Source organism: Styela clava, chromosome 12 (genome assembly GCF_964204865.1).
Source record: "Styela clava chromosome 12, kaStyClav1.hap1.2, whole genome shotgun sequence".
Classification (NCBI taxonomy): Eukaryota; Metazoa; Chordata; class Ascidiacea; order Stolidobranchia; family Styelidae; genus Styela; species Styela clava.
This window is the reverse complement of record NC_135261.1, coordinates 7,828,336-7,847,975: the sequence shown is the minus strand read 5'-3', so window position 1 is coordinate 7,847,975 and position 19,640 is coordinate 7,828,336. Positions and strand designations below refer to the sequence as shown.

The 19,640-nt window shown below is 35.2% G+C and overlaps 3 protein-coding genes across 4 annotated transcripts; all 3 read left to right on the top strand.

The window, feature by feature from the left end:
* The first annotated feature begins 1,856 nt into the window (after positions 1-1,856).
* On the top strand, positions 1,857-3,649 carry LOC144430449 (uncharacterized). The gene is made up of 4 exons (XM_078118384.1): positions 1,857-1,913; positions 1,971-2,593; positions 2,700-2,911; positions 3,011-3,649. Exons 1-4 carry the CDS (start codon positions 1,857-1,859, stop codon positions 3,376-3,378), a joined length of 1,260 nt encoding a protein of 419 aa, XP_077974510.1. The 3' UTR covers positions 3,379-3,649.
* A 2,509-nt stretch (positions 3,650-6,158) lies between these two features.
* LOC120330079 (uncharacterized) lies at positions 6,159-10,699 on the top strand. Its single transcript, XM_039396902.2, has 8 exons — positions 6,159-6,299; positions 6,751-6,835; positions 7,188-7,311; positions 7,450-7,577; positions 8,060-8,154; positions 8,770-8,811; positions 9,701-9,896; positions 10,366-10,699. Exons 1-8 carry the CDS (start codon positions 6,293-6,295, stop codon positions 10,388-10,390), a joined length of 702 nt encoding a protein of 233 aa, XP_039252836.2. The 5' UTR covers positions 6,159-6,292; the 3' UTR covers positions 10,391-10,699.
* A 2,730-nt stretch (positions 10,700-13,429) lies between these two features.
* Positions 13,430-16,729, top strand: LOC120330115 (uncharacterized). Of its 2 annotated transcripts, none has more exons than XM_078118554.1 (5): positions 13,430-13,588; positions 13,907-14,146; positions 14,538-14,786; positions 15,351-15,519; positions 16,220-16,372. In XM_078118554.1, exons 1-5 carry the CDS (start codon positions 13,543-13,545, stop codon positions 16,311-16,313), a joined length of 798 nt encoding a protein of 265 aa, XP_077974680.1. In that variant the 5' UTR covers positions 13,430-13,542; the 3' UTR covers positions 16,314-16,372. The 2 variants fall into 2 exon arrangements, with proteins under 2 accessions (XP_077974680.1, XP_077974679.1); XM_078118553.1 differs by lacking the exon at positions 16,220-16,372 and adding an exon at positions 16,447-16,729 and having other exon boundaries at positions 13,431-13,588.
* The last annotated feature ends 2,911 nt before the right edge of the window (positions 16,730-19,640 follow it).

The following is a 19,640-nucleotide window of genomic DNA, read 5'->3' as shown; positions in this document are numbered from 1 at the left end:
TCTTCCATTGGCCAAACAGCAAGATGCAAAATGTGACGTAACAATGCTCCCACACTTTTCTCACTCAGATTTTCAGGCGTGGTCATAAACATTACCTCGTTTTCGCGTTTTCGAACTCTATTCGTTAGTTTTCAATTGTGCTTTGGAAACTTGAATATAAATCAGATGATTCAATGATCACTCTGTCTTCCTAGAATTTTTAATTTTTTACAATACTAAAAAATTAGTGTAGAATAGCTGTGATAGACTAGGCTGAAATTTTTTACCGGTATTTTTAAAAAACAGATTGTTGTATGCGATGAATGATAATGATGGTTTGAAACACATACCCCATTTTACAGGCGCCAACTCGCAAAAGCACTCTTAAAATAGCCCCGAAAATTTTGCAATGAGAAAGTGTAGGAAGTATTTTTCGGGGGTCAAAGGTCGGGGAAAACAATTTATTGACAGTGCGCCTTATGGTCCGTAAAATACAGTAGCTTCAATCAGTATTTCTGATTCTGGTTTTATCGAAATACTATTTCATATTCTTATTTTTTTCACTCGTTTGATATGCAATGCAATTGCTATTCCTTGGCATATTTTATTCAATATGACCAAAAGGGCGGAAAATGATATTTACGAAAATTTATATGAATGTAGAAATTGAAAATCTGTTTATCTGACCCTAAAGAATCTCTTTGTGGTGCGAAAGGAATAATATTGATTACGCAGCAGAGGACGTTGCAACCTGTTGCTTTCAAGAGCCACATTCGAACATGTGATGGAATGGAACCGATAGCCTATTCATGTAGTCGATGAAATATGATTTTTTTGCTTGCGAGAATATTCGCCAAGGTAGGTCAATTATACCCAATAAGGCAAGGGTCACCACGCCAGATCCGGCCCGTGGTGTCCTTTCATCTGGCCCACAATAACATGAAAAAATGGCGCATTATTTTCCAAGGAATGTTTCCCCGAGCATCGACTTCCTTGTTGATTTCGTAACATAGGCCAATCAGCAAGATGCAAAACGTGACCTAACAATAGACCTTTTCGCTCCGCTCCAGATTTTCAGTTGTGGTTTCATATAATATCTCGTTTTCGCGATTTTGAATGCTATTCGTAAGTTTTTGATCGTGACTCAGAATGTTCAGTATGAATCAAATAAGTCAATCAGTATTTTTCCTTCGTAGGAGTTGTAGTTTAATTGCAGTAATCAAAAATTGTCTAGAAATAGCTGTGATAAAATAGGCTGAAATTCTATACCGCACGCAGCGATTCTGCGAAGAATGCACTCGTACAATCGTGGCGCGGAACTGTTGCTGTGTACATTTCTCATGCTAAAATAAACGTCGAACGTGCATTAGTACAAGTCCCATTTGCTTTTGTACTGCTTACATGCGGATATTCATGACAGATTGTTATGTTAACAGCTAACCTCAGGACAGTTGTTAGACATATTGTATTTGTTTTGCTATGATGTTCTTGATCTATTACACTGGCCAACACATTTTTTAGTGCCCAAGGTTTCTACGCTGATTTAGATTAATTTGGGGGTGCTGAGTCCAAAAATCATACTCGTTTTTTCTCATCAGGTCAAATTTTTGAAATATTTGCTATTTTATACCTTTTTTCCTTAAAATTAGGGGCGTTTCTATATGAATTTTAGCGTTATAATTAAAAGTGTAGGTTTTTATTGTGATGTATGCCAAACGATTATGACATCACACGCCTTATAGAAGTCACATTTTATATATATAGAAGTCAGACATGAAATAAATAGGCTGCATTGTTTTGGTTGAGTTGCAGATTTTTAGAGCAAAAATTAAGTATGGCTACATCTTCTCTTAGGCGACATTGTTCAAACAATCCAAATGTATTTTGCTATATTTGCGGAGAATATACATTGCAATCCAACAGGAAAGGGATCAGTAAATTAGTGAGGTTTGCTTATCTTGCCTACTTCAAAGTAATGCTGGGTGATCAAGATAAACACTAAGGGAATCAATAGGAAGAACAGGAAATCGTTGGTTTATCCAAACCTCGAGTCTGCAATTAGGCCAATTCCACACTGCAATGAAATTCCTGTTCCAGTGTTTGAAGGCTTGCCCGAATTGGAATTGCCCTGCTCTGAAGAATATCAAACCTCCACTGAAAGTAGTGAGGGCACTGTTTCAGATATCTGGTTTTCTCCTTCTTCACTGCCACAGCTTTTTTCTCAAGAAGAACTTAATGATCTGACTAGAGATCTCAACCTTTTCAAAGAATCTTCTGAACTTCTAGCTTCAAGACTCAATGAAAAAATTCTACTTCAGCCCGGAACTCTCATAACATTCTATAGAAAACGCCCTATTGAATTCTTGTCATATTTCACTCAGGAAAAAGACATAGTATATTGTAACAACGTTGCCGGCCTGCTGCGGCAGCTTGGTGTCCAACAGTATGATCCTCAAGATTGGCGCCTTTTTATAGACAGTTCCAAAAGAAGTTTAAAATGTGTTCTTCTTCACAATGGAAACTTATTTGGATCAGTTCCTCTAGGTCATTCAACAACTCTCAAAGAAAAATATGATGAAATCAAATTTGCACTGGAAAAAATTTCATACAGATAGCACCAATGAATGGATCATATGTGTCGATTTGAAAATGGTTGGATTTCTCCTTGGGCTACAAGGTGGCTACACAAAATTTCCTTGCTTCTTGTGTTTGTGGGACAGCAGGGCAAGAACAGAGCATTGGATAAAAAAAGATTGGCCTGTGCGCAGTGAGTTGATTCCTGGCTTTCTCAATGTTTTGGCTCCTCCTTTGGTCGACCGTTCAAAAATTGTGTTTCCTCCTCTTCACATAAAGCTTGGCATCATGAAACAGTTTGTGAAGGCTCTTGAGAAAGATGGCGACTGTTTCAAACATATTTGCAGGAAATTTCCAGGTCTAACCACAGGAAAATTAAGAGCTGGAATTTTTGATGGACCCCAGATTCGAAAGTTAATGAATGATGTAACTTACTGTAATTTTATGAATTGAACAGAATTGAGGGCTTGGACGGCGTTTACAAATGGAGTAAAATTCTTTTTGGGAAAAACGAAGGCGCCCAACTACAAAGAGCTTGCTGAAACACTACTTACAAGTCTCCGTCAACTGGGTGCAAATATGAGCATCAAGTTACATTTTTTACATAGCCATCTTGCCCGTTTTCCAGAAAATCTAGGTGATGTGAGCGATGAGCAAGGGGAGCGCTTCCATCAAGATATCAGCGACATGGAAGTTCGCTATCAAGGTCGTTGGGATTCCACCATGCTTGCAGACTACTGTTGGTCTATCAAGCGCGATGATGCCGAGGCCCCTCATTTTAGAAAATCAGTAAAACGTCAATTTATAGCCGATGACATCTATTAGTTAGCATTTATTACAAGTTCCAGCTTCAATTGTGAATATTTTGGTGAGATTCCATGGATATATTCAATAAAATTACAGAAAAATGTTGTTTCTTCATTTGCCTATCTTTATTGTAGCTATCGGCATCCTGCAGAGAGGGATATACCATAGAGGAAAAACTAGACCTGATAGAGAAAAAGTAACAGCATTTCTGGAATCAGCGCCCTCAAATGTGCTAAAAACGTTTAAAACATCTTAGGCACCATGAAAAAAATTTTTTTTTGTTGGCCAGTGTTATATTCTGCAATAAGAATTTAATATTCAAGACTTCCGAAATGTGAAATTCATATTGTTGAATAAATTAAATGGATTTCCAACTTTTGTGAATTTATTGTATTGCATTGACAAAAATATTTCTCCGGCCCGTTTGAACACAGTTTGAGTCATACCTGGCCCGCGGTCAAAAAAGTTTGGTGACCCGTGCAATAAGGGATAACTTTCCTGCGCTTTAAAAGTACTAACTGAGTGGATCACTCACTCATTATAGGGTAGATAGGGTTAACGCTTTCGCTGCCACGGGCCACTATAGTGGCCGAAGCAGCTGACTCCTTTTCTTGCACAATATCTCGACGTTGGATGGATCAATTTCAACAATATTCACATCGACAGAAATTGCAATCAATTGCCTTGCTAACTGACAAATAAAAATACATAATTGCTATTTGAAAATTTTGTGTAAATGAGCAAAATATACCGGAGAATTTTGCAAAAAAATCGATATTGGTTATGCCTGGTTCATACGCGATTATATCGTAATTTATGTAAGATAGAGCAAAGTACTCGCCAAAAAAAAATGTGCACTGTTTAAATATCTTTCCATCGATTCTAAACTAAATATGACATCTTTATTTGTCGCTGAGTTATAGTCAATTAAGTTTGCCATTTTTGGATGTCATTGGTATCTTCATGGTTTCATATTATTAAATTGCGTTGGTTACGAGTCGCGTCGACGCACGATCGCTGATTACGGTGACGTCGTTGATGACGTGACTGACGTTTTCTACGCAGCGCACGATTATGGCGATATGGTGGCGCCAGCAGAGAGAACAAAGCAATGGGCAAAAAGTTGCGACAACGCAATAATGATGTTAAACGGCAAATGGCGATTATGTTTTGGTCCTGATGCCGTGACCAATTGTATATTGTACCAACACCAGAAAATATAAAACGTACAAAAATAAAAGAAACTTGGGTGAATGAAAATAAACAGGAAATTTAGGTGAAGGAACAGTAGACAACGATATGGGGCTGTCAACGATTATGTATTTTTATGCGATATAACTTGTACTTTGTACATGGTGCGGGGCAAAGAGCAACACCACAACCCCTCCAAAAATATTTGGTTCTTGTTCGTCGATCCGAACATTGAAATCATGATATATCGAAGAGTTGGCCAGCGAGATTTTAACAAGTCAAGGCATATATCGAGGATAAAATCTTTCAATTTTTTTCCATCTTTCCGGACTCCATTATACAGAATATGTGCATTTACCACGCCAATGTTATTATAATTTTTTCAATCGAGCCTTATAGAACACAAATAAAATGATCATTAGATAGCTCTGAAAAAACTAAAACAACTTTCATAATTTTTTTTTGTGGTTAAAACGGTTCTAAAAATATAGCCATTTGGAAACATGACTCTCAAACTTTGGAAAAATGTTGAATATGGCTTGGCAGCGAAAGCGTTAAGTAAACAACGCAAATTGAGAGTGACGCTATGAGAATGCTCTTGATTTTATAGGAGCTCAGAGTCTATAGCCTATATATGGCCATCATTGATAGCTATACAAATATTGAATTCAGTATCAGGACTTGTAAATATTTCCTAAGCAAATTTTCATATCATTGACTTATACTGTTTCATTCACCGTTCTCGATATATACTAATGATGACATAGGTTCGGGACATAAACCCGCCATCTGTAGACTGTCGGAAGCCATGTATCATTGTTGAAAACAAAATAATAGCAACAATGGGTACTCCCGAATGTCAACCAAGATGGCGGACACAGGAATGTAGTATGTGTACCAGGAGAGGGTTAGGTCATAATTTTATTCCAATTTTTCATATTTAGGTTTTATTACGAGTTCAGTTCAGGGATTAGCCAAGTGACTCCCGTAGTATTTGCAACTGAAATTATGGCCTAACCCCAACCTACACATACTACGTTTCGGTGTCCGCTATCTTGGTTCACATACTTCGGGAGTACCCAACAATGGACGATGCGATAAAACACGAGGAACGATGGTCGCGATTGCTTGATGAAAGTGAAGTTCCCTTTGTTGTATTATTATTGTTAGAGTATTGTTGTAGAGTTGTATTATTATTGTTCTGTTATTTTTTTTAATGAAGGAGAGGCTAACTCAAAATTTTTCAACGCAAACAAAATAACGCGATCCCTAATTTTAACGTGCGTTGGGACTCTTAACTTCGCCTCCACTTAATAATTATGATAACGAAATACTTTAATGAAACATTAACAAAACATGAAATAATGGCGTTGCGCAATGTTGCTAAACATATCTCGGCACTCCAGCTTGCGTGGGCCGAAAAGCCAGGCACAAAATGGTGAAGCTCGAATATCGGCAACTAATATTATAAAAACACTGCAAGTTATTTCAGTGGTGATTCATCAACAATGCGATGTGTTTAACAAACAACATGATATGATTCTTGATATTGCCATTTCTCCTATTAATTAAAATTTACTTTTAAAATTGCTAATACGCAATCGTGGTATGCCTAACATTTGCTTTTAGTACGTATAACCTACGACATCTGTGAGGATACGCAGACAGGGTAAAATAGTAAGGTTTGGGTGAGTGGACTTTAGTACGCTACAGCAGAATATTGATACAACGATATTCAACAATGCCACGTAAGATTTCGTTTTATTTTGTTTAGTTTGAAACTTTTAGGGTGAACATAAACACGAAAACTTACCAAAAGCGTGCTTTGTGAAGATAATTGAGATATTTTCGGTTTATATCTTAGCGCATTCGGGTCTCAGCGAGATGCTAGTTATGTCACGATCACTAGTTCTTCAAACCTGAATGGTCGCTAAAACATTCTAATTGCGATGAGTCTGCCAGTCATATTTCGCTCTACTCCAACACTATACATGTTTACTTTAATTGACTACGCATGCCACTGCAAAAGAGAAATTAATATTTGCTTAATGACTGAATGTTTAGTTTCTGTGACAAATGACTCCTGCCATAGCCATGATCAGAAAAACTGCTCAACTGATAAAATATCATTCCAAAATAAAGTATGTTTTCTCTACCTCATTTCGTTTTTATATTTTTGGTTTGTATTTTTAAATTTAGATTTGGTGGAAAAGAAACCTCCTTTCGTTCAGTCAGACTCTGTACAGAATTGCCATAATTGTGAGACAGTATTCATAGACTCAAGGTAGGAGCATATTTCTTATATTAAGATACTGATATTGTATTGTAGGTTATATCATCAGCTGTACTGTCAGGCAGATGAACTCTTATTTAATTTTTATATTAATTCCGTGAGGTGTTCATTTACACATTTATCTCTTGATGATTTTTCATTATTTTGGTTTTAGGAAAATATGGATACTTTTTAATTTGTTTCATTAAAATAAAATTAGATATTCAAGCAGTCATCTCATTATTCGGAAGAATATATCTATATATTTAATCACTTTTCAATCCGTGATTGAATTAAAATAATGAAAAGTTTATTTTTGAAATAACATAGCTATTCATTATCGAGGTATTTTTTGATATTTTAGGATTAACTGCAGGGCTTGTGGTTATGTTTTTTGTGATGAATGTAGTAAAAATCGAATTTGCCTCCCATATCTTCCCGTCGAAAAGCCTCAAAACGTTTGCGACAGCTGCCTAAAAAAAATTCAGGTAAAATATGCTTCATTTGCTTAAAAACGCTTCTAGTTTTAGCATATAGTTCGTTTTTCTACAATTTTCTCAATTCTTTCTTTCTTTTCACTTTATTTGCTTTCTCGTGCACGCAAATGACGTACACGTTCATTACAGGGACTGGGTATTCAAAGTCATCAATGGCCATTATACACAACACAAAGCAATCTGCAATACGAGGCTGAAATTGGATACTCGGCACCAAGATGCTGCCGATGTACAGAGAAATTTAAAGGAATGGTTCAGTAAGTAAAATTAAAACAAATAAAAGATAATTAATTGAATATTAGCATATTAGAAATAGCTTGAGAGCCAAAGAAGAAAAGAGATACCTCGAGTGAAATTTTTTATTTTTATTCTTTATCGCGACTGAATGACTAGTCCAATTATGATACATTTGCTCGATAATTTTTCTTTGACGTATACCGTGATATGAAGACTCGGAACTGACTCGAGATGGACAGAGACAAAAATATCGATTACTTTACGATACATAATTCTTATTCTTAAAATATCCAATTCCTAAAACCACTTGGCTTATATCGGACATGACTTGGCGAAAATGGAATGCCATTTAGCAAGACTGAATAAATCTAATTTTGGGCAAGGGATATTGATCAGAAGAATACGACTCGGACTTTATATAACAATTGAGATATAAAACCTACTGATTGAAACTTATTTTTGTCCTTGCTATAAAAACATCCTCAAATTTTATTTTTGTCAGCTTTTGTAACAAATGCAAGAGAGCTTTTTGCGCCGAATGCTTGGGTGCCGGAGTTCATCACAAGAATAAAGCTAATATTTGTGAAAATTGCAAAGGTGAATCCGAAATGTTATTTTGAATTTTTATGTTGGGTTGAATTAGTATTGCAAATCGAATGCCTGGGGTAAAAATCGATAAATCGGCTAGTTATTGAATGTTGGATGACCAGTAAAACATTACTGTTAGTTAAAGAAGGAAACGAATGTCTCTGAGAATTGTAATGCTTTTAAGCATAATATTAATCTTATTTAAAACATACTATACCTTGACTTTTACCTAACGATTTTACACAATATCATTAGGATTAGAATTTTTCATATGAAAAACCAAGTAAACAAAAACAATTGTCGCTCCAGAAGTGTGTGTAACAATATGGAGGTAACTAATTTTGTTCGCCTACTTTACACCAAGTTGTGTAAAGGGACTGAAACTTATGGACAGAGGGTATATTAACTTGGCTAACACACACAGTTCCCGAACTCGTAATACAACTAAAATGTGGGAAATTAGAATAAAATTATGGCTTAACACTAACATGGTACACACACTGCGAGCGTACCAAATACTCAGCATAGTAAATACATAAACATTGAAGACGTAGTTTTTCAGCATGTTTACTATCGATTGTTGAATCTAATTTGGATATGTTGAACACAAACTTCTATTTTCAGTTGAGGAGAGCAATATAGAAATCTCAACCGCAAGCAGTACAGGTATTGAAAAAACAACTTTGCTCTTTTTTAATTTAAAATATGAGAAGTGCTTCAATCCCCTTGTCTATACGTCAAAAATATTGGGTAGTCAGTAAGAGACTGCAGTAAAGTTGATTTATTATATTTTAAGAGGAAAAACAGATTAGCCTCTCCTATTAAAGAATGCAAAATTGAAATCTATCCCACAATCAGTACAGTTGTTAAAAAAACAACCTTGCTTTTTTTTTTTAAATATGAGAAATACTTTAATCTCCTTTGTCTATACGTCCAAAATATAGGGTAGTCAGTAAAGAGACTGCATTAGAGTTGTTTTATTAAATTTTAAGAGGAAAAACAGATTAGCCTCTCCAATATGTGATGCAATTTTGTTACTGCGCCATTGCTATTTACCACCAGCTGATTCAACGATTTAGCTTGAGAAGTATGAGCAGAGCGACAGTAATTTATTATTTTAACAACGGTATCCTAGAAAAATGCGTTCATTTGGTTCTTCAGTGTGTATACGTATTATAAATACAGTTTTTTTTTAAAATTTAATGTTTCTACTTTGCAATCTAATGCACTGATTCGTCTCTTTAAAGCCGCAGTGTTTCAATATTTTTTGTCAAGTTTCTCCTTTTGCTTATTTTGGAACTCTTTATCCGCCCCCTCCTGCATGTAACTATCTTAAACTTTTCTAGTGTTGTGCGCAAGTCGCACTCTTGTTTTTGTTCAAGTTTATTATGTGTTCGTGAATAAATATTATAGTAATAATAGAAAAAATAAAAAAAACTATTAGTAATATTACAACAAATACTAGGCACAATCCCTGCTCACTTCTTCCGTTGGGAGATATTCCTCCCATGTTGGGATACGTTTCTTTGGAAAGTAACTATCTCTGTACATACAGGCTCGAACGATTCGACGAATGATTGCAGTTGCTGTGTTATTGAATGTTGCAACTTTGATTGTTGTGACCTTGACTGTTGTGACCTTGAATGTTGTGAACTTGAATGTTGTGACCTTGACTGTTGTGACCTTGACTGTTGTGGAGACATTGATTTGGACTTTACCGGAGGGATATTTTGCTGCCTTTGTCGATTAATGTGAGTAGCATTTGCCGTAACTTATTTGAATAGAAGATGATAGTCTTCACTTAGCAAACAAATGAGTGTCAAACTTGACAAACAACCACGACCTTTCATCCGTTCATTCCATGTCGTGTATATAATTAGATAACGAGGTATTTTAAAGTAGGCCTTAAAGTAGGCTTAATAGATTATTCAATTTATTACGTCCTGGTGTAGCCTTAACTTTCCAGCTAAAAAAAAAATCAGATTTTAAACCCAAAATATACCGATATATGGTTCATGTCATAACGATATCAGCCATAATTACCAATTTACCAGGTTTCCGTACAATTATTTAACATACTCGAGAAATCGGAATGCATAAAAAATTCAACCTAAAATGGATAAATTATTGACTAGTGAATTAGTAAAATAGTGAATTGAGAGAGTAACTTGTTACCATTGGGTCATGCCTAATTTTACTAATAAAAATGTATATTTCCAGCTGTTCCGCTCTCGAAGAAGAATAAGAGAAAATAGTCGAGGACTTCATGACCCTTTTCGGAATTGAAGACATGCAAATCTAACCGAAACTATGTAACGCAAACTGAAAAATGCATATCATTATGTAATATATATATTCGTTTTTAAATTACCTAAATTTGATTTGCTTACTCATTCAATTATTTAATTAGATGTTTTCTGCTCATCTCCAATTCAATTAAACGATTGGAGGCTAGTTTTGACGAAAGTATTTTACACTGACCATCACAGCGGAAGCAATATTCTCCATTTCTTTGATTTATGCAACAAATCTATTACTTAGTATTTTTCGTTTATTCGTATTGAAAATTTAGCATTACGAAATATAATTTATAAAATTGAGTTGAACGTAAATTTTCTGAAAATTTTAGATTTCAGGTGAAAGATTTTGCCAATAATTGTAACGTAACTTGTAGGAATCTTGCAGAATGGGAGTAAATACGGAAGGAATAAGAATATAGAAATGAACTCAGTAGGTCTTCAATTTAATTGAGAAATGAGGATTAGAACACAGATGGTCTAAAGAATTTTGAACTTGTTTCATAAACTATTAATACAAACTCTAAAAAACCGGTGAATCATCCAATCAATCGAACAAATTATTGTCGTGTTTGTCAACAGCTTCATAAAATCAACATGTTCTCGACTGATTCTCTGGCATGTTTAGATTGAGAAATGTGAATCAATAAATATTGAAATTCTCAATAGAAATCTACTAAACGTCCAATAGTTTGTCAAGAGTTGCTCGGGTCTATTTCTATTAAAATCAATGTAAGAAATTTCTTCGCTTCGTATTGGATATTCATTTCTTGTCAAATTGCGAATGAAAAATGAGTATTTCATTATGATGTTCAAGGAAATTTGTACTGTTAGTCCATTCTATGAAATTGCTTGTAGACATTTATGCCGTTACCGTGACTGTTTTTGTAGACTTGTGCGGTATTGGATCAAAATGGTCGTTCATTCCTTGTGGCAAACAACACACATAATGTATCAAAAATAACGCAAGACATTTAATGTTTTCACATAGCGTCAGGTTTTTGTTGAATTTCTAAATGTATATGGTTTTCATTTAAAAACACACATCTACAAAAACACCGAAAAACGTCAACATCAAACTTCTCGATAGTTAATAACTCCATTAGTCATTGGATACAAGTAATTCTACATTCTTCCATCAATACATATACAATCCTCCGAGTGAGTTCGGCATGCATTCCCGCCATCTTATCAAGCCAAATAAATACAAAAGGGTGGTCCAAGGTTGCGAGGTTGAAGGGCCGCAAAAACTTTTAACTTCTTTTTAAATTATTCATTTTAAGTGAAATATAAAAAGCCTTAAGTTATTTTTAAATTGCTTCCCGAGAAGCACCGTGGTATTTTTTGTATCTTTTCTCGTGTTTGGTTTTGTAATGTTGATTAATTAAAATTATATTCTTCAGTGACAGCTATTACTTGAAAGCACAGTTGACACAGTTGGGGTTTACCGCTGTTGTGCGCAATGAAATACGCTTCCAACCAGTCTTCCTCTGTCTTTGAAACTCATTTTATGGTGAATTGTTATATTTGACTATTATATTAACTTGCAGCGCGAGTGGGCCTAGCGCCGTCGTCAAAGAACAACCAAGTCCGCCTAAGTTGGAATTTCGAGACCCAGCTAAAAAATCCTCGATCGCGCTGCGCTAAGTCAGCTCTGCGTTTCGTTATTGCTGTCACATGGCCCAAGTTTGAAAATGGAGGAGTGTTTTACTAAAATAAAGGCACAAAACGTTTCTCCAGATAAGAAGTTGCTTGATGCAAGCTTAAGGTGCAAAGTTGAGACAAAAAGCGCGACTCATCTCATCGGCTGGGTCCTGCACAAGACATTCCATTCTCCTTGTACTTTATTCCCATGTCAGCATCGTCTAGACTCTTAGAGATACAACATTGATATTTCGTGATCATCACTTCCGACGTTGGGATTAGGAAAAGGGTTTCTCGGGATCTCAACCCCAGTTAGAATAGCTAAAAAATGTTTTGCTAAAAATGCGTCCGCACGAAATGTGTTCGCGGGCTACATGCGGCCCTCGTACCTGAGAGCAGTTGTACTGATTAGTAGGAAGCCTTTAAGATATAAATTACGATGTAACAAGCATTCGGACGTGTACGTTTACGAGTTGAGATGAGTTTGAATTATCTCGGAGGAGGGCAGCCGACAAGATGGCTTAATCATATGGCGAACCACGGCCTCTCGTCCGGTTACCAGTCCATGTCGGGTATAGGATTAGTTAGCCAGTTGTTTCAGATGCATTGTACTTTATGGTGGAGGGAGCCGTAACCGACCAGCGGTTACGTGAACCCTCTACGGCGAAGAGGAATCCAGTAATCCTCTCGCACATAATTATCCCTGACAGGATACCCACACAGGGTAATCAGAGGTGCGGTGGTGAGCGTTTAGCGCGACCGATGAGCCAAATGACTTTGTATGTTTTTAAACAAACATGTATGTGTCATTTAATACTAATTACTGTTCGTCGGTTTTGAGCCCTGCCTACGTATAGGAATAAACTCACCGCACGTCATGACCTATTTCCAATTTTATCGCGTTACAAGCGGAAATTATTTAAAATTAGGAAATCCTCTGACCCCTGTTAACCCGCAAAATTTCCGTAAGTAATTTGAATAGGTTGCCCTATGGTGTCCAGTAAAAATTGAAACTACATAAACAAAATTACAAAGTTACCAACTTTTCAACGTTATCACATCTTTATATTTGCACAGATATATATATTGCCACCTAAAGGTAGAAAATATTTTGAGTAAAAAAACCGTAGGATTTTAGTTTGTTGCAACGTGATAACCAGGCCAGTAAATCGCAGTTTTACAAAAAGGAGTCAAATAAAAATTCTAATTACGGCTAAATGTCATTAGCATTACTTTTTTTTTAAAGTCCGGGAATATTGTACGCATGGGGTCAGTCAACGCATAAAAACACAACTAAATTGATAGATCCGCTGATAATATCAGTGTTTGCATGATCAAACATGAAACGCAAAAATATGATGTCTACGGGTGAAAAGAAATGCCACCTTCCTAAACTGCCGCCATACCAGTACTTGAGTCTGTTTGAATAGGATTGCAAAATCAGGTGTTGACATTGATGAATATTATTATGAAAACTGTGGTAATATTATTGTGGATGTTTGGTGAGTAGTCTCATTTATAGGATTAGAACAATATTGTACACAGTTGCCACGTCGCATATTGAATGTTATATGATATTTTGTTGTAACTGGAAAATAAATATATGAAAAATATAAAAATCGAAATTTCGAAAATAGTCAAAATTTTGAAAAAAAATTTTTCTTCTGCATTCAGCAATTTTTGATCGCCAATGTATTCAAAGTAAAAAGTTGTACTATTTTTCTTCGTAATTTTTTTTATTTAATTTTAGAATAAGTAATCATCAATTTATTGTTATGTACATTTTATCTTCATACACGCTTTTAATTCCATTTAAACAGCATATACAACAAATGTGAGTTCAGAATGTGTTCCTACCGTGACAACGAGAAGATCACAAAATGGAACAATAAAATCTCCCAGATATCCAGATATGTTCACAGAAAACGATTGTTCGCATTGGGCCATACCACATGGAGCTGAAGTGAATTCGTCTCTGATTATTCGTATCAAAGAAAATGAATTATTAACTGCTAACAAACTCAACAGGAAGTTCCTTACCGGAAACTTGGTAGTGGGGGGTAGGTATATAGTGAAATATTCACTTTGCGGGATTGGAAAGTAGAAATACCTGAATTTCGGTTATGAATGATTTGGAAGCTGTGTGCTATTTTTGATGCCCTATTGGGAATATTAATATTCAGACTACTTTCTTCCGTACATATACATCCTTGCTCAATTTCCTGAAACTAAAAACATATCAATTCCGCACTGTTGCATATTTGTAAATTATCGCGAGTGAATTTAAAATTGGGTTCTGCAGGTATAATAAGTAATTGAAAATTCTATGGATCAAACTAAAATCAAATCCAGAATCAGCTTAATATATTTTTACTATAACTGCTGATACAATGTTTTTTTTTATTTATTTTTTGTTCATCTTCGATAATGGCACATATGATATTCTTACAGGCGAAAATATGGCTATTTTTACGGAGGGCACTTGTGTGATAGTTCTGCAAAATGGCTTGCATTGTCAAAATGTTGAACAAATCAAAACACCAATAAACTGCAAACAGAGAGTTGTATTATTCCAAGAAAATAAAGATAGTTCATTAGAAATTGTGTTTACACCAAACGGACTGGCTGATTGGATGGGTGGACGGTATTTTAAACTGGAGTATGAATATGTTCCATGTGTGGAAGACTATAATAAAATTGGTGAATAAGATTGATATTATGTATTTCAAACCTAATATATTGTAGCATCTCAACTGAAAATTGCGCACTTTGTGGCGGTTCCACTTCTGCGTAAGTTGATACCTGATGGTTAGGCATACTCTTACTACTTTTTTTTTGGCTCTCGTGTCCATATATTTGAGCATTGCTTTTCTTATATATGATGATCAGTCCTTCCAGAAGTGTGTGTACCAATATAGAGATAACTAATTGTGTTCCCCTTCACATCAAGTTGTGTGGAAGGACTGGAACCCATATATTCACTTGGCTAACACAGACAGTCCCCGAACTCGTAATCGAAATAAAATTATGGCCTAACCCTAACCTGATACACATACTACGGGAGTACCGACGACCTTGTTCATTTTTCATGCTTTTCATAACTTCAATGGTGATCCAACTCATTTGACATAAGCTTTGTTTATTAACTACCAATCTTGCACGCTTCTGTCGCACCACCCGACCCGCGGATGGCATCATGTTTATTATACATATGATTTTATTATGTATATTTCAAAATAAAAGGCAGCTGTTTTTTTTTTTCAGAGAGAGCAATGGCAAAATTTCAAGCGGCAAACAAAAATACTGGATCAGGACCCGAGGGGACGCTGCATGGAGTCAATAATCATTCTACCTTATATTTAACTTCAATGATAGTGTTGTCCGTAGTTGCTGGATTGGAAGGAATGATATTATTAATATTTCTGATACGTAGGTGAGAAAACAATGTGTTTATCTTATTTCAATATTTGAGCGCGATAAAATTCATTTCCGGTTAATGACTCTCTCCTGTATATTAGGAAACTAGATGCTTATATGCCGGATTTGAGGATTTGATTAGAAGTAGCTCTCTTTTAGAGGTTCATGCTCTAATTGCTTTTTTCGTAATTTTCATTAATTATCATGGAATTTAGAACCTTAGATATGGAAAGAAATAAAATAGCACGCGGGCAACTTTGTACTTTCTAATATATATGTTGCTCACAATTTTTGTATCTTCTATCTCACATTAGACAAGATTTTTATATCTATCCCGAGGGAGAGGAAAGCCTAGAGGACGACTCAATAATATAGCGGACCACGGCCTCTCGTCCGGTTATTTATTTCAGATACATTGGTTTGATGGTGGTGACAGTCGTAACCGACCATAGGAGTTCAGCTATCCTCTGTTTATTATCTCCTCCGTGGAATTCGAACGCTTGTATCATCAGAGGTGCGATGAGAAGCGTATTCCTAAGTCTTGGAACGACGCGTCATGCCACTGAGCATATAAAATACACATAAAAATAGAAACTAGATAGCGATTGGAGACCGCCGACTTATCGATCTTGCGGTTTCGATTTTTTTTTTTGCTCTGACTCAATAGCGACACCGCGTGTCCCATCACTAATCAATTAATAACTCATTAAATACAGGACGTTATTCATCCAAAATCAATCAAGACTTCTGGTCCGAGATATGATGAATGCACATGCAAAACTTGGAGATGATTTAACCTCGCTTTCGTGAGATATTGCGTAACATACGGAAGTGAAACAAACAGACAAATACCTATCAACATATATATATATACCGATCGAGTTCGATAAGTAATTAGAAGAAGTATCGAAGATACGAATCGGATTTTTTTGTTTGCCTTTAGATATAAAAGAACGACAATTTCGTATCAGAAGACTTCAAACGTAGAATTCGACACATCACCAGGACGAAGATCAAATATTGTTATTTTTCACGACAATCACATTGAAAAGATATAACACACCTTTGAGAATGTCGAATTGATGTAAAGAAGACTCAGAATTCAAATTTGGTTGAGAAATCCCCAAACTCATTTGAGTATTAGAGAATGTATTCAAATAATCTCTAACTAAACTAAAACAAAATATGAGCATAACACTGGATATTGAGAGGGACAAATTCCAATCACATTGAAAAGATATAACACACCTTTGAGAATGTCGAATTGATGTAAAGAAGACTCAGAATTCAAATTTGGTTGAGAAATCCCCAAACTCATTTGAGTATTAGAGAATGTATTCAAATAATCTCTAACTAAACTAAAACAAAATATGAGCATAACACTGGATATTGAGAGGGACAAATTCAATCAATTTTGGATTGAATTTAAGCCATCGAGTAGGAATCAAACTTTAGTTTCAGAATCGCAAATAGTAGTCATTGCTTAATTCAGGACCTAATTTAAAAAGTAGGAAATTTTACATTCATACATGCACATACATTTTGCTATAATAACATGTTTTTAGTTATTTTGTCCGAAATGTTTTTCAAATGATGAGATTGCAAAATGCTTAAAGACAAATTACACATCAAAAAAGTGAATGTTTTTTCAACGCCGATTTTGGTAGATCGCAACTGTAAGTTATAGTTAGCAGAAACACGAAAACGAGGAAGTAATCAGCCGAGATATGCATGGAATTCTGTGCGAGTGAAAAATGTGTTTGATCGGTTGCTAGAATTTGAATTCACTGTTGATGCTATTAGCCAATACTGCGGAAGTAAAAGAGGAAGTCGATGAAGTCCGATAAACAAATCATACAACGAACTTATGGTAATTTTGCACGACGTTTACAGTTACTGTATAATCGCAGTTTGGTAGATGTTTCACTGTTGTCCAAGGCAGAATTCTCGGTATCAGCTAGTTATATACCTGCAGATAATAGCGTGTCGTATTGTCTTAGTCAATATAGTTCTGATTCAAATTCATGTAGCTTATATTACTTGAATGATGGCAACGTTAGGTTAACAAATTGATTTCGAGTGAATAAAGGTAACCATTGTTTACTGAACGTTTAAAAAAATTACGCGAGCACAAAAATGAAACACTGCTGAAGAAGATAATATTATGAGAGCATTAATCATAATCGTCATCAGTATAATGATCAACGTGCACTGGATTTAATTTACACAAAATTTTCAAAAATAATAGAGCAGTAAATCAATTTATTAAAAAAACAAGGCTGTTTTAAAAAAAATTTTCATCAAACAGTTTTAATACCAATTTTTGTTTACAATAACTCAAAAGATATAAATATTGCGTGCAGACTTGATCATGCCAGGGACGGTATGGCATTTGCGGTTTACGTGCAGTGTAAACTTCCGATTATTATTCTCTGCGATGATTGGCGGTTTAATATAGAGATTTTATTATTAACTATAGACTATAGACTATATTAGAAGAACATCGATATAAAATAGCATAATGTTAATATTCGTTTTTTCACAATAATTCACGAAAAAGTTGAAACTTTAATTAACGCTTAATTGTATCGCTCTGAACAGGACAATATACAGGCAGAATGTAAGACATTATTAGAATATATAATATCTTACTTGATTATGTTATTTTGACAAACACTTTGAAAAACGTTGGTAACTGTACTGCTACTTAGTTTTTAAAGAAAATATTTATCCAGGCACTAGAAAGGTTTTTGATTATTTCGGCGTCTCCTACACACATTTATGGGGAAATTGAGTCCCTGTGCTTCTTGGAAAAATAACCGATATGACCTAAAATTGACTGTATTTCAATTACTCATTGTAGTGTATCACAGGCAGTATCACTCACCACGTATGAACATACGCATTCGGTGTACCTGCAGGTCGAAGCAACTGACTCATTAAACGTCTTCAATAAATTGAGAAATGCTTGCGAAAATAGAGCAGTTCAGTATAAAGCATTGCGGAAGGCCAGTGCAAATTAGGATCTCGACGGAAATTATACTATCTAATGTTACAATAAACAGCGTGCTTATTCTGAAGAATATGTTGTTGGCAAACGAATATTAGTGAACTGACTACAGCAGCAAAGTGTCTCAGATTTACTTTCAATACAATTTCAATCAAGTAAACTCGCTGTAATAAGCTAACAACCGCCAAAGTGAAAATTTAGCAAGGAAAGGTTGCGAGTTAGAAAATCTTGTTAGTTTGTTTAATTTCGATTCTCCCATTTTGCCATTGTCAACCCAAGCCATAACACAGTCTGTGAAGTGTCAGATAAGTTTATTCCGTGATCGAAACATGAATTTGATACTATTATCATAACACTACAAAGAGAATTAATGGGATTTTATGCTAGCACAACATAGTGCGTACTATGCAAAACAAAAATAGTTAGTTATATTGGAGGGAAGATATTGGATTAAACACATGACAAGCCCACTTATGAAAATGTTGCCGCTATTTGTATTATCACAAAGTTTATCTATATTTTAGTTTTATCGATATTCACACAGATGGTCAAAAATTCTAAACATGCATGCGCCTGGTCGACATTACATTTGACAGTATTTGTAAATAGGGAATACAACATTTGATAATTTGATAATAGAGTTTTGATAAAGACATTAAAATAGTTTTAAATAAACAACTTTGACTTATTTGACAAAGAAAAACTTGAGAACATAATGGTTTGGATTTAGTTTTAATTTGAGCGAACTTGCTATACCTGTCATTGTTCTATGCTTCTGGTCCAATCCTTGCTCAAGCTTTGTTTGTTGTGGTATAAGTTATAGAACTATACATAAAAATAAACAAGCGTGTAAAAATCGGTTTGCTCAAATTTGGGGGCTCCCGAAGTATGCGAACCAAGATGGCGGACATCGGAATGTAATATGTGTACTAGGTTAGGGTTAGGCCATAATTTTAGGTATAAATACTACGGGAGGCTCTTGGCTAGTGTTCGAACTGCTAATAGCGCTGAAATAAGAAAAATTGGAAAAAAATTATCGCCTTACCCTAACCTGTTACCAATGTTACGTTCCGATGTCCGCCATCTTGGTTCGCATACTTCGGGAGCACCCAAATTTGAGTCTTGGA